The sequence below is a fragment of the Echeneis naucrates genome, chromosome 22 (genome assembly GCF_900963305.1).
Source record: "Echeneis naucrates chromosome 22, fEcheNa1.1, whole genome shotgun sequence".
Classification (NCBI taxonomy): Eukaryota; Metazoa; Chordata; class Actinopteri; order Carangiformes; family Echeneidae; genus Echeneis; species Echeneis naucrates.
This window is the reverse complement of record NC_042532.1, coordinates 6,664,595-6,683,205: the sequence shown is the minus strand read 5'-3', so window position 1 is coordinate 6,683,205 and position 18,611 is coordinate 6,664,595. Positions and strand designations below refer to the sequence as shown.

At 40.8% G+C, this 18,611-nt stretch overlaps 1 protein-coding gene across 6 annotated transcripts in view; it reads right to left on the bottom strand.

Annotated features, from left to right (window-relative positions):
• Nucleotides 1-1,971: 1,971 nt before the first annotated feature.
• kiaa1109 (KIAA1109 ortholog) overlaps nt 1,972-18,611 on the bottom strand; it is a 62,500-nt gene continuing 45,860 nt past the window's right edge. For 5 of the 6 annotated variants that reach the window (XM_029493249.1, XM_029493251.1, XM_029493254.1 and 2 more), the window contains 21 exons: nt 15,483-15,760; nt 15,132-15,347; nt 14,651-14,831; nt 14,365-14,554; nt 13,791-13,952; nt 13,533-13,672; nt 12,983-13,178; nt 12,248-12,448; nt 11,816-11,992; nt 11,255-11,392; nt 10,522-10,767; nt 9,805-9,958; nt 8,835-8,992; nt 8,198-8,387; nt 7,402-7,619; nt 6,883-7,134; nt 6,505-6,708; nt 5,446-5,640; nt 4,458-4,592; nt 3,542-3,713; nt 1,972-2,947 (listed from right to left, as the gene is read on the bottom strand). In XM_029493249.1, the coding sequence (XP_029349109.1) occupies nt 2,731-2,947; nt 3,542-3,713; nt 4,458-4,592; nt 5,446-5,640; nt 6,505-6,708; nt 6,883-7,134; nt 7,402-7,619; nt 8,198-8,387; nt 8,835-8,992; nt 9,805-9,958; nt 10,522-10,767; nt 11,255-11,392; nt 11,816-11,992; nt 12,248-12,448; nt 12,983-13,178; nt 13,533-13,672; nt 13,791-13,952; nt 14,365-14,554; nt 14,651-14,831; nt 15,132-15,347; nt 15,483-15,760 (4,020 nt within the window). In that variant the 3' untranslated portion in view covers nt 1,972-2,730. The remainder of the gene's footprint in view (nt 2,948-3,541; nt 3,714-4,457; nt 4,593-5,445; nt 5,641-6,504; nt 6,709-6,882; nt 7,135-7,401; nt 7,620-8,197; nt 8,388-8,834; nt 8,993-9,804; nt 9,959-10,521; nt 10,768-11,254; nt 11,393-11,815; nt 11,993-12,247; nt 12,449-12,982; nt 13,179-13,532; nt 13,673-13,790; nt 13,953-14,364; nt 14,555-14,650; nt 14,832-15,131; nt 15,348-15,482; nt 15,761-18,611) is intronic. The other variant, XM_029493253.1, reaches the window with a different exon arrangement.

The following is an 18,611-nucleotide window of genomic DNA, read 5'->3' as shown; positions in this document are numbered from 1 at the left end:
AGTAAGCTTTACAAATGGTTACCAAAACACTTAAAGTCTCTACTAAGGACACTTTTTGTCAAAATGTGTCAAAAGCCTTTTGCTTGTGTTTAACGCCTGTTAGAAATGCTGGTAAAACACTTCTAATGGTTTTTCCCAACTATGCCATTTGATCTGTAGGAAAGTGTAAAAACGACTTGTTGCAGGATTGTGGGGATTTGTGTACTGGATTCATTTTTGGCTGATGACATGTCACCTGATAAATGAACCCAACTAAATTTGGGAGTTTTGCATTTCCAGCGTTGATGCTGTGCTCCTGACTGGACCGCTCAGTGACTCCACGTTAACTCTGAGAGGGAATGAGTTTACATTCCAAAATAAGACACTTCTACTTCAACAGCTTATTGATAACTCAGCAAGGCTGTGTTGACTGTTTAGTAACAGCTAATTTTAAGGCTCAGTTTCTGGATACAGTCTGGACTGGACACAGACCTTTAAGATCTTCTGGACCAGGTTTAAAACATTTTAATGACATGCTGTCAACACAGTTTCTGTTCACTATCAGCTTTCTGCTGATGAAAACATGTTTTCTTAAAACTGCTCTAATGAAATCTCCAAAAGCTGAACCAGTAACTGATTAAAACCTCAGCTCCCCCCCTCCCCGATGCTGAAAAGTTCAGAAAGTGCAGATAAAATATTCAAGTGTCTTGTAACTGTGTCCTAGACTGTTCAATTTGACCTCTCCTGCATTACGATTACAGTTTCATGATGCTTTACTATCTTTACCCATAAAGGAGACTGACAAACGTCTGCTGGTAGTTTAATTGCAGGTGGCACTTTTCCTTAGCTGGACAGTCCAGAGCTCACTGCAGGCTGCCTGAGGACAGCTTGATACCAGGCCAGGAAGGACAGAGGCAAGCAATTTAAGATGTTCAACATCTCTGGCCACTTCATGACTTTTTAATGCTTCCTATTCTATTTTATTATTCAGTAGTACGACAGTATACTGTAGGGAGCTGATGTGGCATTAGGGATGAGCTCAGCATGCGGGACGACTGGTTTCCGACTCCATCTGCTGGTCACTCACTTGGCTTTTGTGTTAATGTGTTTACTGTGGCTGTGTGAAGTGAAAGAAAAGGCAAGAAATACATTGTATGGGCTATGCAAAGTAGAAGTCACTTCAAAGGGATCCATGTGCAGCAGGGCTGAATAAAAATCAAAAATAATGTCCGACCCAGGCAAGCAAGAGCAAAGACTCGAGTGTGCTCTCACACTGAGCTGTCTGGGGTCAGGTGACGCTGCTGTAATCTCACAGAGAGATATCACAGAGGACACCCGCAGTTTCCTTCCTCTTCACAGTGCCACCGCATCCGCCAACGCACCATCAAATACGCAAAAGCATGGCATGGAACCAAAAAGGAAACATGGCTGTGGTGAGGAGGGGCAGACTGACACTGGTGGTGCTGATAGTGGTTGGGGGTGGGGGTTTACTGTCAGAGTGCTGTGTTAGGGGGGGAGAAAAAAAAGAAACCTGCAGTGAGAGCAGTTGGCTTTTCATGGACCAGGAGGTGACATTTTCTGACAATCACTAGAGGAAACTAGGAGATGAATTACTGAGTCCATCTCTTAGACTTACACACGCTCCTTAACTGACCTAAAAACCCAGAGCAGAACAGATTAATGCATGCAGACAGAAAACACATTACCGCTGATGCCATTAAAGCTCTGACACAAACAATGTGAAGCATTAAAAAAAAAAAAAAAACACAAGCCATTCTGTTTCATTTAAAGTTCACAACACCTTGTTCAACAAATAATGCATTTAACGCATATGGAAATGAGCAGTATGGGTTGGTATGGAGTACCTGGGTTGGTGATGCTGGTTGGTGAAGGCAAAGCCGTCTGAGCTGGTGACATCACTGCGACGTCATCAGGGTTATTGAAGAGAAGACAAAAAGTTTTAATGACACCCAAGTGAGCTTCGGGTAAAATTGAATGGCATTATTTTTTATTAAGTTAGGAATTCAACACATTTAAGAAATTTTAATTTATACGCTGTCTCTATTGTACGGATTAAAAAAAAAAGAAAAAAAAAGAAGAAGACAAAAAATAAGCTTGACACTCCAAGCTAATACGTGTTATTGCATTTCACATACCCTTAAATAATGATCTTGATTCAAATCACAATTAATAATAGTTTATGCCAGTCTCCTGACTTGAGTGGATGATGTGCCGTAACCTCCCAGTATTTATTTGTTCACTTCAGGAAAAAAATAGAAAAAAAGAAAAAGAGGAAAAACACTGTCACTGAACTGTTCTTCTGATCTTAAATATAGTAAAACTATGCAATAAAATACATAAAGCATATCTACCATGTGTTCCATGGGAAACAAAGAAAAGGCAATGGTATAAGAAATCATTTCTCATGAAATATTGGTAAGCCTTAAAATAAAATTTCAAGCGATTTCATTAAGGTCATTTACAACAGGTAAAAGAGGCAGGGTTTCACCATTAAAGCAGTCCAACAATACTAACATTTGCTACTTTGTTCAAAATATACAGATAGTAACTGGTGCAAAATGTTTCCGAGCTGCTAGTGGCATGCACCACAGTAAACAATCATACTGAAATTCACAGGGTAACATGGGCATGTTTGATGATGTACGGTAGCAGCCACTGATGCAGTAATCCAGTGGTAGTGACCTGTAGAGAATGAATGCACAGCTTTGATTACAGTGGTGTGAGCCGTCCTCAGTGCTCCTCTTTGTCGCGGCCCTTCTTTTCCTTCTCGTCCTGCAGGGCGGTGCCCAGCTTTTTGATCAGCACTGACAGCACCTTGTCCAGCGGGTCCATCACCCCCCTTTGGAGCCACTTGGGAATTGTAGTCCTGGCGTGGTGGAAGCCGAGTTTCTGCAGGATGTAGTCCACGCCCACTGGGTCGATCTTGCGTCCTGTCCAGGAGATGAGCCTGAAGACAGCGGAAATATTATATTCTGGTATTATTTCAACTGACACTGGGAAGATTTTAAACTTAAAAACAAAGAAATAACACACGCAAAGCATTTGGATTCAAATGAGCTCACTAACAGCAACCAAGAACCAGAGGTGAGTATTTACTTTTCCTTCTTTTGGATTTATGTCCTTTTTTTTTTTTTAGCAACTTTAGTCATGTTCTACAAATCGCAGTGTTTTTTTCCCAGTTCACCTTAAAGATTTAAATTCACTCAATTTACACATAAAACGTAACTTATATATTAGGAAACAAATACTGCTACAAATAGAGAGAACGGCATCTCATTCTATTCTGACAATGAAGAGATAGTACGTTTTAGTGTAGAACTGTTGGGATTTGTTCTCATGTAATGATGCACAACAAAGACGTAGGTCTGGATTTTCCTGTTTGGCTCGAGCATCATCCTCCAATCTGGCGCAGCCATTAGGTCATGAAGACTGATGCTTTTCCAGTGTCGCAATTGCTCTTTTCTATTTTCTATTTGAGTATTATTCATGAATGAGCATTGTGACTCAATTTCACATAACTTTGATGCGTATGAGCGATCACCTGAGAGTTGGCTCCAAGTGCCAGGTATTGCACATGAACTCCCTCCAGTCCACCGTGGTGTAGTTGATGCCGTCATCCTGGTCTTTGTCCTTGTTTGTGGAGCTCTCATCATGTAGGGCTGTGGGGCTCTTCTGGCCTGGCCGAGCGGCAAACATCCGCGGGGCAAAAAGGGCTGAGGACACACGGGGGAGGAGGCGGAGGACGAAAAGCAATAAGGTTGGAATGCTCTGCTGCTCTTTTTAACAAGGCAAACACATTCTTCAACAACATCTTGAAGTAGAGCACAGCACACCTTCATTAATATCCCTGAAAGCACTGTCTGCACCTTCACAGTATACATCAAGATTTATTCACATTCAAATACTCATCTGTCCTACTTCAGTTAATCAGGATTAATCAGACACTGATGAAAATCTTTACCGCTCCCCTCCTTTTTCTTTCTACTCAGCTGCAGAATCAACAGAACAAAGTCGTGGCACTATTTTAATTGTCATGAAAAATGCGTGTGGGCTTGAAGAGTGGTAATTTGTTGCCTTGTGACAATAGAAAACCCATTAAAATGCTGCCTGCATTGGGCTCCCTGACCTCCCCACTGTGTGTGAAAATAACACTCAGCTGCTTGTGTTTCATGCTGTTTTCCAAAATATGTATGACGGCAAACAAACAGCTTTGGAGCTACAGAGGCAGACAGATGTGGTCCATCTTGTTTTTCTTTGAATAGTTGGATGAGCCATTTTCTTGAGGTGTAGCACAGGTATAGCACCTTGTTTGGAACTATGGGGGAGATTTTCACTTTTGAATCTTAAAGTTTTTCTTTTCTGGACCTGTTGTAGATGAGTGATGAGTTTGTTGACCTTTCAAGTGACTGTTTGCTTTCTCTTTTACTGATTCACACAACTGTTGTGAAGACACAAACCTTTCTCCTTCTCCTTCAGGTAGGCTGACACCAGGTCGTGGAGGAACATGATGAGCTCAGCATCCATTGTGACACAGATGTGGTCGGTGAATTCTGTCACGACCATGCACTCCACCTTGGGTTTGCTGTTGGAGTCTGGATCATAAAAAACAACTAGAATTACAGCCTTGCGCTGTTTGTCTCCGTTGACCAGCTAAGTAAGTATCACAATCTCCCCTCCTTGAGTTACAGCACTGTAAATTGGCCAAGTTTTTTTTATCATCATGTCATGGTGAAGCTAACATTTGGCATTTTAGATGTCAAACTGTCATCACTTCAAATTTATCTTTACTGATATTGTAAATAAATTGTGTTATAAATAATGCATGAATTCATAAATTAGGGCAAAAGCCTTTTTTTCCAGGGGGTGGGGGGGGTTGTTCAGAAAATATAATTCAGTAGTCAATATTTAAAAGTCACCCAGTCTTTATCTTCAGGTTCCAAAGTGACATTATCTGAAATGTTTATTTTAGTATTTGTATTTATTTTGAGGTGTTGAGAGTGCAGGTTGCCTCTCAGTCGTGTCATATATTCTTTGCACATGTATTGTGGCTTTCTGCCAAAGTGTCGTAATTAAATTTTATGATATATTTTTTAGGTCTTAGTAATTTTAAACGATATATTTCAATCAGATCAAGGATGTTACCAGGTTTAATCTCCTGGTCTGTTTACTTTGTAGATTAAACTAATTTTTCTCTTTGTAAAAACCTCACCAGGGTGAAAACACAGACGCATTTACAGATGCATTTAACCTTTTCGAATATATATGTGGATTGTGCAGTAAATTCAATGAGATGATGGTTATAATTTTAGAGAAGCAAACAGCAGCAATTTAGACCATAAAAAGATTCAGTTTGAGTTTGACCTCAAAAACACTGCATGAAAAATGAAAATGAAAATTTGAGCAGGTGGGTGGCTTAATGCACCGTTACTTTACTGTGTAGAATACCTGTTAGTGAAGGTTCATCTGGATCTTGTACGTGAATGGACTTAAAGTCCAGCTGCATTCTTGGAAGAGCAAAGATAGTCTCTGTTTCATGGTTGTAACTGGAGGAGCTACGGAAGCTGCTCAGCAGACTGGAGCTTTTGGCAGCCACTCCATTCTCTTGGTTGTTGGCTTCCACGTTCCTGAGCAAGTTCAGCTCTGAAGCGAGAAATAAGACATGTCAAAAATCTCAAGTTTAAGGTCGTGTTCACATTTTAGTGCTTCATTAAACACTATCTGCACTTATTTTACATTTAAGATAACAGGCAGCAGCAGGGCAGACAGAAAGAAGCTCTGACTCGAAAAAATTATGTCTGGTCTTTTTGTGTGAGCTTTCTGAAGAAGCCAGTCATTTATACTGAGTAGGCAGTTTATTAGGAACACCTTGCTAAAACTAATGCTGTCTGACACACAGCAGCAATGTTATAAACCCAATAAAAAAACTGTGCTGTCTTATATTAAGAGGCATTTCCAATATCTCCTTCACAATATACACATGACGTAGTGTAGTAGTAGTGAAGAGTAGTGTATATGAATGCAAACATATGGCAGTTCAATATTGGCTTTAATCAATCTAATTAAGCTGACATGTGATAAGATGTGCAACTAGCCATGAGACCCAAAACAATTAATCCTTTCTCCATCTCTTCCATTTTGTAATTACTTAACTGATCTCTCTTTTTTTGGCTGCATGGACAGAACAATTAAAGCAATCAGAAACCACTCCATTGCACTGTACACGTGGAAGTGAGTCCTGTTTACTGAAGATTGAAAGTAAGTTATCCTTTAATACAATTTATTGACGGCCACTGGCTGTTTTTAACACCATAGAAAACCTCGATCTGAACATGATCCTTCAAGCGCCACACAGTGAAGTTAGTAGATTTTACATTTGGATAAGGAGAGCTCTGGCAGCAACTTAATACGCCAACTGCGAGTTGAGTTATGGGAATAAGGCTTGTGTAGCCCTGAGGGTGATGACATTAGGATACGATATAACTGATTTACATAATAATTGGTTACCTTCGTTCCTCATGGCGGTAACATAGTTGAACCATTCTTTGACAGTAGCAACACCGTGAGGAGGGTTTTCATGCCGCCGGCGGGTTATTTTGGTTATGGTTGCCATTGGGCTTTCCAAAGGACCACATGGTTTCGTTACCATTGTGTTATGACCAAGATGGAAATCCAGTGTCTGAACAATATAAGTAGAATCATCTTTGGACCCTGTTAAAAAAACAAATGTTCTTTAATTAAAAGATTACAGTGTCGATTTTTCATTACAACTAAATTTATGATTTTCATTTGGTTTATTTAGTGGCTGTTTATGATTTCAATATGAAGTTTAAATAATAACCACTTAAACAATGCAAGTTGCTGAAATGAACATTTTGTTCTCACCATCCTCCCAGATCTTCTGAGCCTCAGTCCAGAAGGCAATGTTGGGCTCTTCCAGATGGAACAGAGCCCACGATTTGGAGCGGAAGTTGGGCCCATGGAAGCAGGCCAGGGTCATGTGGTTGCCATGCAGGCTCATCGAACCGCCCAGCTGCACAGCGTCCTCAGGCAGTGGCATCTGGAAGAGGGAAATGTGGCAGCCGGCGATTACCTTCAGCACCCCGGGCCAGTGGCGGTGATGTGCTGCATCCATGTCTGCATAACGGAGGAGGTTCGAAGACAGAAATGAGAAGTCAGGAGGATGAGGGGAGATAAATTGACTTTAACTCACTAACTTTTTATTCTTATATACATTTCTTCAAGTGCATGCTGCTTGAGCTTTTAGCTAAGACTCAAAAGCATGTTTATTATTATTACAATTACTGATCATTGTACTTTGCACAGCCAGCAGGAAAGCAGAAGACACTTGCTGTGCATATATAATTTCAAATATGAGGCTGCAGTGTAGAGAGGTGTACTTACAAAGCTCAGCAGCTCCTTTTTCAGTGTTGATAACGGGGGTTTTGGGGGGCAGATAGGGCCCGGGGCCCCAAGTGGAAAGGGCACGCTTGCTGGTGTCAAACTGCTGGGTGAAAAACTCCTGCAGCTTCATGCCGATCTTGATGAGGTCTGGTGTGGTGGAGCGTGAAATGATCACCTGGAAAATGTCCCACTGCAAGTCTCCGTGGACAAAGATCTCACTGGAATGTGAGAGAAAGAGAGGCAAAAAGGGAGAGAGGGAGAGGCAGGTACCAAGGAACAAGATGATTGAGTAGATGGTTAAAATTGTAAAAAAGAAAGGTGGGAAAATGAAGCAGGGAGACATTTTGCAGATTAAAAGACACTACATCACAAATGGCGATAAACACTATATCTAATCTGGTGTAATGCCACCATTCAGGTCTTCACAGCAGGCATAAACACGTGCATTCACGCCAGCACATCATTTTATTACACTGGCTGTCATGCTTTATGAATTGCAGTTGTCTGTTTCTCTTCATAAACTCTGATATGTTTTGTGATTGTTTTCTATTTGTTTCCAACCTTAAAAAGCAGTAATGCAATTCTAGTGGAGAGAAATATCTCTACATTTTCTAGTATTCCCACTGTAGACATTTAGAGACTTCTTCTTTCTGATTGCAACTTAGCAGACAGGAAGAGTAATACACACAGTTTAAACAGATGCAAAGTGAAATATCCATGAATGAAAAGCCAAATTATCCCACTCATATACTTAACATGGTGAAACACAAGAAATTCAGTTGACATCATTTCACACCTTTTCTCTGAGAGGTTGGTGTCAACAGTGCACAGATTGACTTTCCATTCATCCTGTAGCTGCAGGTCAGCGTTACTGAAGACTCCCATCAAGATACTGGAGCCCATGTAGTCCACCCGTGCCTCCGTAGAGCCCATGGTGATCTGGATCTTATGGCTGGGTTGTTGGTTTGGGTGTTCAGAGATGTGGGCTAGAAAACAGAAAATGGGGAGTTAGCACAGCAACACTGCAGCACTTTGAGTGAATGACGATACACTTAAGTTTTTTTTTTCTGTCAATAATTAGAGAAACTAAAATAGGCAATTTTGCCTGTTTTTTTTTTTTTTTACTGAAACCTAATATATCTAACGTTTTAGTTTTATTCACAAACATGTACACAGTAAAACTGTATCAAAGGAAAGCATTACAGAATGTGCTGACTTCTTTTTCCATTTACAAATGTGCTCAGTATTGTTAATTTTAACACCAAATGCAAGTTATAACTGTAAAAATTGCTGCCCTCAATATGGTGTAAAAACTCTGTACTGAACTTTGGCACGACTCACCAGCCAGAGTTTTTACTCAGCCAGTACAAGAGGCGCTAATGAGTTGCAGCAAGACACCAGATGTCTGAGAAGTTGATGCTTTGTTTACTTACAGACCATCTCCAGGGTGTTCACGTCTATATTGCCACCCACCACCCCGCCCTTGGAGTCGAGTTTGGAGCGGCCAAGGCCAACAGACATGCTGATCTCTCGGTCCCGGTTGCTTCCGACAGATAGCCGGCCCTGACTCTTAAGCCCACTGGTTGTCCAGCTGCAGGGGAAAACACAACTGTGAGCGCTCCTGAAATGCTAATGAATAATGCAGAAGTGCTCGCTATGAAACATACATGACTCATTGCAAGGACTTGCCCAGATATAAACACAGGTAACTGAAACAGAAAAGACCAGCCACCCTCAAGCACAATAATGTCAATACGTGGCTATGTTTTTCTGCCAGTAAGTCATTATGTCTGTGTTGTTGTTAGACCATTTACTAATGTCTATATACAGCTTTGTGGTCTGTTTTTTTTAATGCAATTCTTGGTTTAGACAAGGACTCCACCTGAGCATAAATATTTTTTTGTCTGAAGAATATTCTGAAGTTATAAATAATGTAATTAGAGCTAAAGAGGCATGGGTCATGTGTGTTTCCTACTGATGTATTTCAAGCCTCACGATGACACCATGCATACAGCAGTACTGCATTAGTTGTGAGAGTGGTGGGTTTGTCACCATATCAGCAGGGTTGTCTTCTCTTCCACTTCAACTGTATAGATGTCTGCATATGTTGATGACCAGTAAATTACAACAGTGTAGAGGAGTTTAATTGAGCCCATTAGAGTGTGTGCTAAAGATGATGGTGACTGAATGTGCAACAGGGGATGAATTTCATAGTTGCAGTGAGGGGGCAGTATCTGTACGTAACTGCTGTATGTTGCTGTTTGAACCAGTTTAATGTGTTTTAGCCAGTCTTATAACAAGTGATTGAAAAATCAACATTTTCCCTTTTACGAGTAATGTAATCAGATTTCTGACAAAAAGAGTGAAGATTCTACATGAATAAGAGCTGGAGAATTCACTCACGTATTGTTTCCCATTACGTTGCTCATGTTCATTTGGACAGTGAGCTGTTTTAAGTTGATGGCAAACACCACCAATGTCTCCCACGGTGCCCCCTGCTGACCCGCTGCTTTCCCATTTTTACTGAAGGAAGGAGTGGATGTTTTTGTCACTGAATCTGGATAAAAACAAAAGACAGTTGAAAGCATTAAGGAGTTTTTTTTTTTTTACGCTTACTTTTTGCTGTTAGACATTGGTGTTTAAAGGTCCCACACTGGAAATGACAATTTCTATTCAATAGTTGGGTTGCTGTAGTCACTGTGGAAGAATCTAAAAGCTCAATAGATGGAGAATAGTACATTAAGAACGTACATCCAAGCTGTTATATCATTGCTGAGCTAGCAAGATGGACAAATGCTGACATCACCTTTCGACTTAAGCACCAAGTTTTACCAAACTACATTAACAGGATATAACCTAGTACTTGTGGTTGGCTTAGATATACATCACTCAGAAAACAGTCAGCCAATCAGAAGAGAGGCTCAGAGACTGACATAGAACAGAGAAGTATCAGCGAGAAAAAAAAAAGGTTTTTGGTCGTTGATTTGTTGTTAGAAGGTGTTGGTGGATGTCAAGCCTTAAAAAAACACCTTTAACATTTCAATCGTGTTTTTGTCACTCAGGACACTCTCCAACTTAACTGCACAAGGAATTTTATACATCCGGAGCAGTGGTAATCACCTCTCCTGGGAGCTGAAGAATCAGACACACTCCTGGTGCGACCAGGTGCTGGAGACTTGAGGTGGCTCACACTGCCAGGGGACATGTTGCTTCCAGTGGAGTGTTCTGAGAAGACATTGGGGGACTGGGGCATGTGTTGTGTTCCGGTGCTGCCATCCCATGTCCTCCAGTAAGCTTTACGACTGGACTCTGGCGACAGATGTTGGGTGACATTTTCAGCCGAGTCAGGAGTGGCGGGGCCAGAGGCTGAAACAAAGTAAAGGTTGAGAGACTGAAGTAAAGGACAGCTTTGAAGAAACGTCAACATAGGGCAGCGTGAGAAAATGTTGGCTGAAGGAAGATCAACATGATCGATATTTTAAAATGAAAACAAGATAAACCAGCAAAGGTTTGTCCGGTATGCTTAAAAAAATTGCAGTAATAACTTTTCTTTTGATTGTTTAGTCAAAATTATACTTGAATCCAAGTATACTATGTTTGCATCAGTAATTTTTTTATATTTTTTTATATCGTGACAGCTCAAAGCATGGTAAAGCAAGGTATTCATTATTTAATGTGCCATTTGAAAGCTGAAATTTACAACGAAAGAGCTTGTTGCATAGTTGGTTCTTTCTATCTGCAACTGCAGATAGGGTGGTTATTTTGTTAGAAACAGCAGTCTTAACATACCACAACAATGCAACCCTCAACCAAAAAGCTAACCAGTAGAGAATTACGAGTACTGAGCAGTCACCTGGCAGGTTGATTGTCTGATCTCCGAGGAAGAGCCGCCTAGCGATACTTCGCCGGTACCAGGCTCTGGGGAAAGCCAGGATCTCGCTCAGTCGTCTCATGTCATACTTGAAGGAAGCTGAGCCAATGTCACACACAGCTAGGGGGGGAGAAGATTTGTTCCTGCATTAGACAGCGATCTAGAACAGTGGTTTAAAAAATTCTGAAGTTCGTGATGGAGCGATTTTCCATTTTCCAAGCCTTTGAGGCATCAGCCTAATTGATACAACCGGTCAATAGCTGACATACTTGCTTTTCATTTATTTGAACAGTATATTTTTTTTATTGGAATTCTAAAATATCTACTTATACTATTACAACAATAACAACAACTAAATTTGTTTTTTAGCAGATATTGCAATATATGCTTACTAATTCCTTTTTTTGCTGTGGTTGTTTTAATTCTTTGCCTTGATAAATTCTATTCATATTTTCTAGATCGTCGTAGTGCATTAAGAGCCTGAACAATATACAGACTATACAGGAATTGTAATATAATCCAATGCAAGAGCTGATGATGTACCTGAGATGTTAATGAGGGTGGTGTCCATTTTACCACCTTTGGCAGGGATGAAGCTCTCAATGAATGTGGGGCCTCCAGTTCGCCTCATCCTGGACAAGCTGACCTTGACAAATTCCAGGTTGATGCTAAGAGAGTCTTTCCTTCCTGTTACGGAGGGTGGCTCCTCATCTACTGTACCTTAAAGAAAAAGAGCAATAATCATAATCATTAAACTTTTATGTGTGTTCTATCACACATTAGTAACTTGTGGAATGGGAATACAAGATGAAATGGATATTTTATAGCAAGCTGTTGTGGTTATTCCCATGTACATTAGGCATTGCATACGGTTGGACGGTATGGACGGCAATGAGTGTACTTTAGTGGCGTCATCAGACATCCTGTATCATTAGCACATGAGAGATTTACAGCAAGTTTTTCCTTTTCCCATACCTAATGGCCCTGGCCCTGGAGGCAACCCTGTGACAGCAGATTTCTGCTTTCCAGCGCCGTAGGGGTGGAAGACGTAGAGGGAAAAGTCAGACATGCAGGCAGTGAAGCTGAGGCCCGAGGAGTTACTTGGGGGGCCAGTGAGGTCGGACTGGCTGCTGCTGTGGCGGCTCCTGCCTAGAGGGCTCCCAAGCAATGGAGATGCTGGAAGGAGGGAAAAGAGAGAGCAAAAAATAAGGATGATGTAAGATGGAGCAGCTGCCTATGGTAGGAATAAATGAACTAAAATATGACAATGGGAAGATGTTTGACACAACGATAATCTCTGCAGCTAAGTTAATGCATCAGATATACGTGAATGCTTGACTGTAATATTAACACACAGCTATTCCTTTTTTGTGGAACAAAGAATACACTGACTGTAAATGCAACTGGTCCAAATAAAGTAAAGTAAGCGAGTTATACTGAGGAAAAAAGAAACACAGCACAGCTTGAACATTTTGGTATAAAAGACAGATTGGAGAGCGGCAGAGAAGTGAATGCTGAGAAGTGAATAAGCTGTGAGCAAAATTCAAATCACACAGGTCCATGACACAGCAGAGTCATAGCTAACATACAGTCACAGTGTGCGATAGACTGTAGAAGAGCCTGACTTCAAGCTTTTGTTCCTCATATTGCTCAGCAAACATTAGAGTAGTATTGTTCAGTTTAAATACAAATACCAAGTCATTTTCAGACCTTTGCTGGGAGGTGGTTTGGGGACGTGTTGCCCCGGTGGTGTGGAGGAAGGTGGGTGTGATCCATCGGTTGGGTGGGTTCCTGTTGGGGTCTCAAGTTCTCCACGGTTAGAGGAGAAGACCAGGTCTAAAGAGGGCAGTTTGAGCATACATTCCACCCGGGACATTGGCAGGCAGCTGAAGCGGATCTGAGAGGGCTGGGTTACAACAAGAGAGCAGAGAGAGAGCAGAAGTTTTGGCATCTAGAATAAATGAGGATTTAAGTTATTCAATAAATATAAAGAAACGTAACAACAGTATTTGAATATAATGCTATAAATATCAAACACAACAGCTGCTCTGAAGGATTTGGTTTTGAGACAGTTCCCCCATGGTAGTAATTGTTGAAGAGGTTTACATATCTTGAGACCACAAGATATGCACAGAGAAGAAAAATGTATTTAAAAAAGATGCAAAGGGCAATTACAGATATGAGAATCAATTTCCACTACTTTTGGTTGTCATATAATTTAGCAAATTTTGAAAAAAAAAAAAAAAAAATCCTGTAGTACCTGGACTCTGACATAGACGACTACGTCCACTGGGAAAGAGGAGTAGGCTGATGTGGAGGAGGACACTAGGGAGGTGGCGGATTCTTCCAACTGCTCAACTGTATCGAATTGACCCATGTCCTCCTCCTGGGAAGCTACAGCTGATTAGGGAACACAAATATATAGGTGAAGACGTAGTTTTTCCAATAAATGTGAGACTGGTAAGTATGTGTGATAAATGCAGTATCTTTAAAAGGTCAACACTTGCAACAAACCAACCTGCATAGTTTCTCTCAACAGGAGTAATAGGAATGGTCTCCAGAGCTTTTTCGAGGAAGTCCAGCAAACAGGGGCTGATGACCATCTCCTCGGGCAGGGTCTGGAGGGCCACCCAGGCATATAGCTTGGCCGTCTTTACGCCTCCGCTGCCCTTACCTTTGGCTGCAGAGACACATTGGAGTTAAGTCATTTGTAGTTCATTTTATAGGCTTTATAATAACTGCGATCATATCAACCTCGCCCAGTGTGAGCTGCGATTTGCTCCAGCACCCCCCACGACCCGGAAACGCATAAGCGGTAGACGATGAATGAATAAATGAATATCAGCAGTCCTTTCTTGAAAATGTCTTTGGGGACTTCCCCTCTGTGGTAGCATATCAATATGCAAAAGCACATTTGATCAAAGGTGCGCTTTGGATTCATGCCTTAAAATAAAGAATGAAATCACATGCATTTGATTCAGTGGGCCCACATGTGGGTGTAAATCACTATATCAGAGAGAGGTGGCACTCTAATTTCAGTGATTACGGATGGTGTGAGGGCATGCAGTGAAAAATGAGGGAACGCTCCATACCTGATGGAATAGGTGGGGGCGGGGGAGGTAGGAGCGAGTTAGTCTTGCTTTGGACAGCATTGGAAGGGTTGGGAAGGCTGCTATCTTTCATACCATACAGCTTCGACTCTTTGGAGAGAGTGCGGGGGAGAGAGGATCCACGCGAGGCGTTGGGTGATTCTGTCTTCAGGGTCTTGGAGTTGTAGTGCAGCTGAAGGAAATTGATCATTAATAATTTAAAGCCTCAAAAATAAACAATACAGAGAAGAAACTTGTGGACAATCTGGATGCTGAGGGAGAAACTGACCTTAACGTCTACCCCGGGAATGTAGAAAACTGTTGTCTCCATGTCATTAGACTTGGTTTGCAGTGAAGAGGGACATTTCTTCCCAGCTAAGAGATGGGTGGTGGAGGTGTAGGTGGGCTGCAGCTTCTTCTTTTTTGGAGGAGACTCTTGGTCTAGACTCCTGAGACTGCGTTCACAGCTCCTGCAAAACCCAGAGGGAGTACAGTCCTGTCATATGATGAAAGGTGTGCTTATGCCTTATTCTGTTTGGTTAGCTGAACTTAGAAGGTGATACTTCTTGTATTCCCAGAGAACAAGCTGTCACCAGTGCCCCAAATCCTCTATAAAACTTTATCCTGCAAATGATTTGAGTCGATCCCATAGTGTATATTTTGATTTTACTCATCATAAATTTCATTTTGAAAGGTGGCTCAGTGCAAAGCAGGAGACTTGAAACTATAATCTGTCCTTTCTCTCATGAAAAATATGTATTTGATCATACCTCCTGAAAGAAATGTCCTCATGCTCAGGTTGCTGAGTGGTGGGGTGAAGGACGCACTTCCCGCTGTCGATCTCCACACGGACGTCCAGTTCAAAGTCGATGTTTCTTTCGGTTGCAGGGCCACTGAAGCTGCGGTTCGCTGGTGTGCTTGGCCACCGCTCGCTGAACAGCTGACTCACAGCAGAAAAGCCTGAGGGCTTCCTGTGAGGTGCTTGGCTGAGAACAAACGGTAAATGGGGATGTTTATTGATTTTTGAGGACATAAATCATAAAACCATTTTTTTTTACATGAGTGTAATAATCTCTTTCATCTACTATCGCATTAATGTCACTGTGGACAAAATCACTTACAAAGACCTTCGATAGTTTGGCAGTCTCTCGCGTTCAAACTCGTCCTCCTTTTCGGAGTCTTCAGAGGAGGAAGAGGACAGGTCGTCACAGACAGGGCGCCTCATGTCGTCGTGCTGGAAGGGAATTGTGGGTGAGAAGACAGCAGGGGTGCTGGGGGCACTGAAAGCTGAGTGCTGGCCTGCAGCAGCGGATGGAGAATGAAGGTGAAGGGGATGATGAGGATGGGATGGCTCATCAATGGTGACTGACAACAGGTCCACCTCTGTCTCCTCAGGAAACTTCAGAGAAGGGTAGAAAGTCAAACTCACACAGAAGGACAGTTTTTATGTCTGCATAAAGCTCTTCCTGCTTAGAGACATCGATCAAACAATCGCGCCAATGTCGGTGATGTCTTAAACAGGAATGGAGCCAAAGAATCATAACTCTGAAGGAGATAGTGTTCTCTCAACTGGACCACATTTTCTTTAAATTTATTATTGCTGTTTATTTATTTCAGTTTTATGACCATGTGTCCAGGAACAGACCACTATCATCCTGCAACTGTTGATCCGCTGAGAGGTCATGCACTCTCTGCGAAAAGAAATAAAAGTGAGAATGTGAGTGTGACAAAGAGGAAGATGAGGAGGACTTGACATCCCGACAGGAGAAAAGGTGAAACACACTCAAGTGGGTGAGCATGGAGAAATGCCAAAGAGAATCTACTAGCTGACAAGTCTTCTGCTTTCAAAGCCCAGCTATCCGTACTAAAAACAGATCATCAAGATAAGTGCGGACAGGGGCTGACTGCCACTGGACAGCAATAAAAGTGTAATCATCTGAAATTGTTTGACAAGAGTAAATCATACGAGACTAGTACAGACGTGATACCAGTCTAAGGGTCAACTCATCAACAATTCTTGATTTGTGCAAGCAATTTCTTTTTTGGTATTCTTTTCACTCTTGAAAACCAATTCAAAACTTCAGCAATCTAATCACAAGTTTGTTAATAAGTCAGCAGCAAAGGCAAGTAATTAGGTAGTCAAGGTAAAAAAAAACAAACAAACAAACAAACAAAAAAAAAAACAGAACAAAGCAAAACAAAGCACAGTAACTGATGAGTGAAGCAAGCTCAATGATACAGGTTCACCGGTCTGCCTGGGTATGTCAACACTGAAGAAAAAAGATTTGATTTTTGCACCAAGCAAGAAAGTTTTAGAGCAGAGAGATTCATCAACATTCAATCTGCGCACAGGTCCAAAAAAGAATCTATGAAGAATTCCCTTTTGAATTATTTCATGAAAATATACACTTCCATTAAAACTTTTCAGATCCAAATTAGGTTTGTATTAAGTCCAAAGGTCTGAAGTAAATTTTTGTCACATACTAGTGTGTTACATATATAAGGAACATTTTGAGCCACTGCGTGGATCCTGGGTCCATTCCAGTTGCCACACTTACTGTGTTAGTGAGTAATCAAGTGGATACTTGTGTGATGTATTTCAAGTAATTGGAACAGAGCCCAAGTGCCTGTTAAGACTAGAAGCATATGGAAGTTTAACACGCTGGGAGACACTTGATTAATAAGGAAATCCCATCAGTCCTTCCCTTGCTACATGCATTTCTAATCTCACCACTGGCTGTCATTGGCTTTGTGTCTGCTCTCTCCTGTAGTTTTCACAGAGATGGAGATGCACAAACTACAGCAAAGTCTCCTCTCTATCCTCATTGTGATTGTACTGATGACTATGGAGCTGCAGCATCTAAATCTAAAACAAAAATTTTGTGCTATACCTCAACATGCAGTTTTACCATCACTACCAGGTCACCATAAATAGAATGCACTTACAGGAGTTGATTACATTTCTAAATAGAAGCTATTTCTTCCAGACTTTGTTCTTTCAAAGGGTTTGATAAGAAGGAAAAATATTTCTGTTGACAGTGCAGGTATGCAATCATATTATCAGTGAAGACTGGATGCGAAGTATATTTGTAATATCTTTTTTTTCTTCTGAATACAGCATGTTTTAAACTCACTGCTTCATATGTGCTGATTAACTGTATTCCTTAAACCAGCTTATAGGCACAGAATCACCATTAACCACTCTGTTGTTGTACAGTTGATTGTAGTGGACTGTGGAATACAATTAGTTTAGGGAAAGGGCTCATAGATTTCAGGCTTAGTGTAGTGTGAGGCAACATTTTTCCTGGCAGTCCATAAACTTGCACTCAGAAGTGTTGATAATGGAAAAGATCCTTTGGAAACCTTCAGACAGAGTCAGTCTAGACGTTTCAACCTGTTTTTAGTCTGTACCTTGATCCTCTAATTTAACTCTTACAGAAAATTAGGTGATATTGGTTAAATGTCGAGTGTTTCTTCTAGTCCATGTCCAAAATCAGTAATAGTGATTTGTGATTTTAATGATATTAGTTTTGTATAGTTTGTATAGTATAACATAGTTTTGTCAGGTATAAGAGAGGACTTCTTGTAAAGAAAAACAACAGCTGACAGATTGTGGTTCAAAGGTTAACCATGCATAGAAATTAGTCGATTTGTTAAGTATGAAGAAAATTTGATTTGGATTTTTATGCTGATTCAAAACAGGATAAGAAGTTGCCATCATTTCCATAATCCATTAAGCAGTATTCCAACCATAAACTCCCAGCTTCTAGTGAGTTCTCTGAAACATGTTTGGGTGCTGTGTACCCAAATAAAACTAAGGAGAAGTGTTTCTGTGATTGACTGAATGTGATGTTCAATCATGTTTTTATCAACACAGAAATAATAAATACAATAGAACTTCAACTGTAATTTAGTGTGATATTTAAATATATTAAATATAAATCCAAATGATCTCTGTGCACTATATAAATAAATTTGATTGATTTGATTTGCTCTAAGACTATATCGTGATGCAGCTATGGAAATTAAGTACAGGATAACAATAAGTGATTATGTAGTTCAACACAATTCTGTTCAGTACATCAATGCTGTATATTGATATAGCAAAAGACAGAATTTCATCATCCTGTTTTGAATTTGCATACTGAAAATCCGATCAGCATTATCAAGGTAATCACAGAAGAGAATAGGAAACAGAAGTAGTATATATTGGTGTTGGTTAAGTAGTTTAATTTGTAATTTAATCTTTC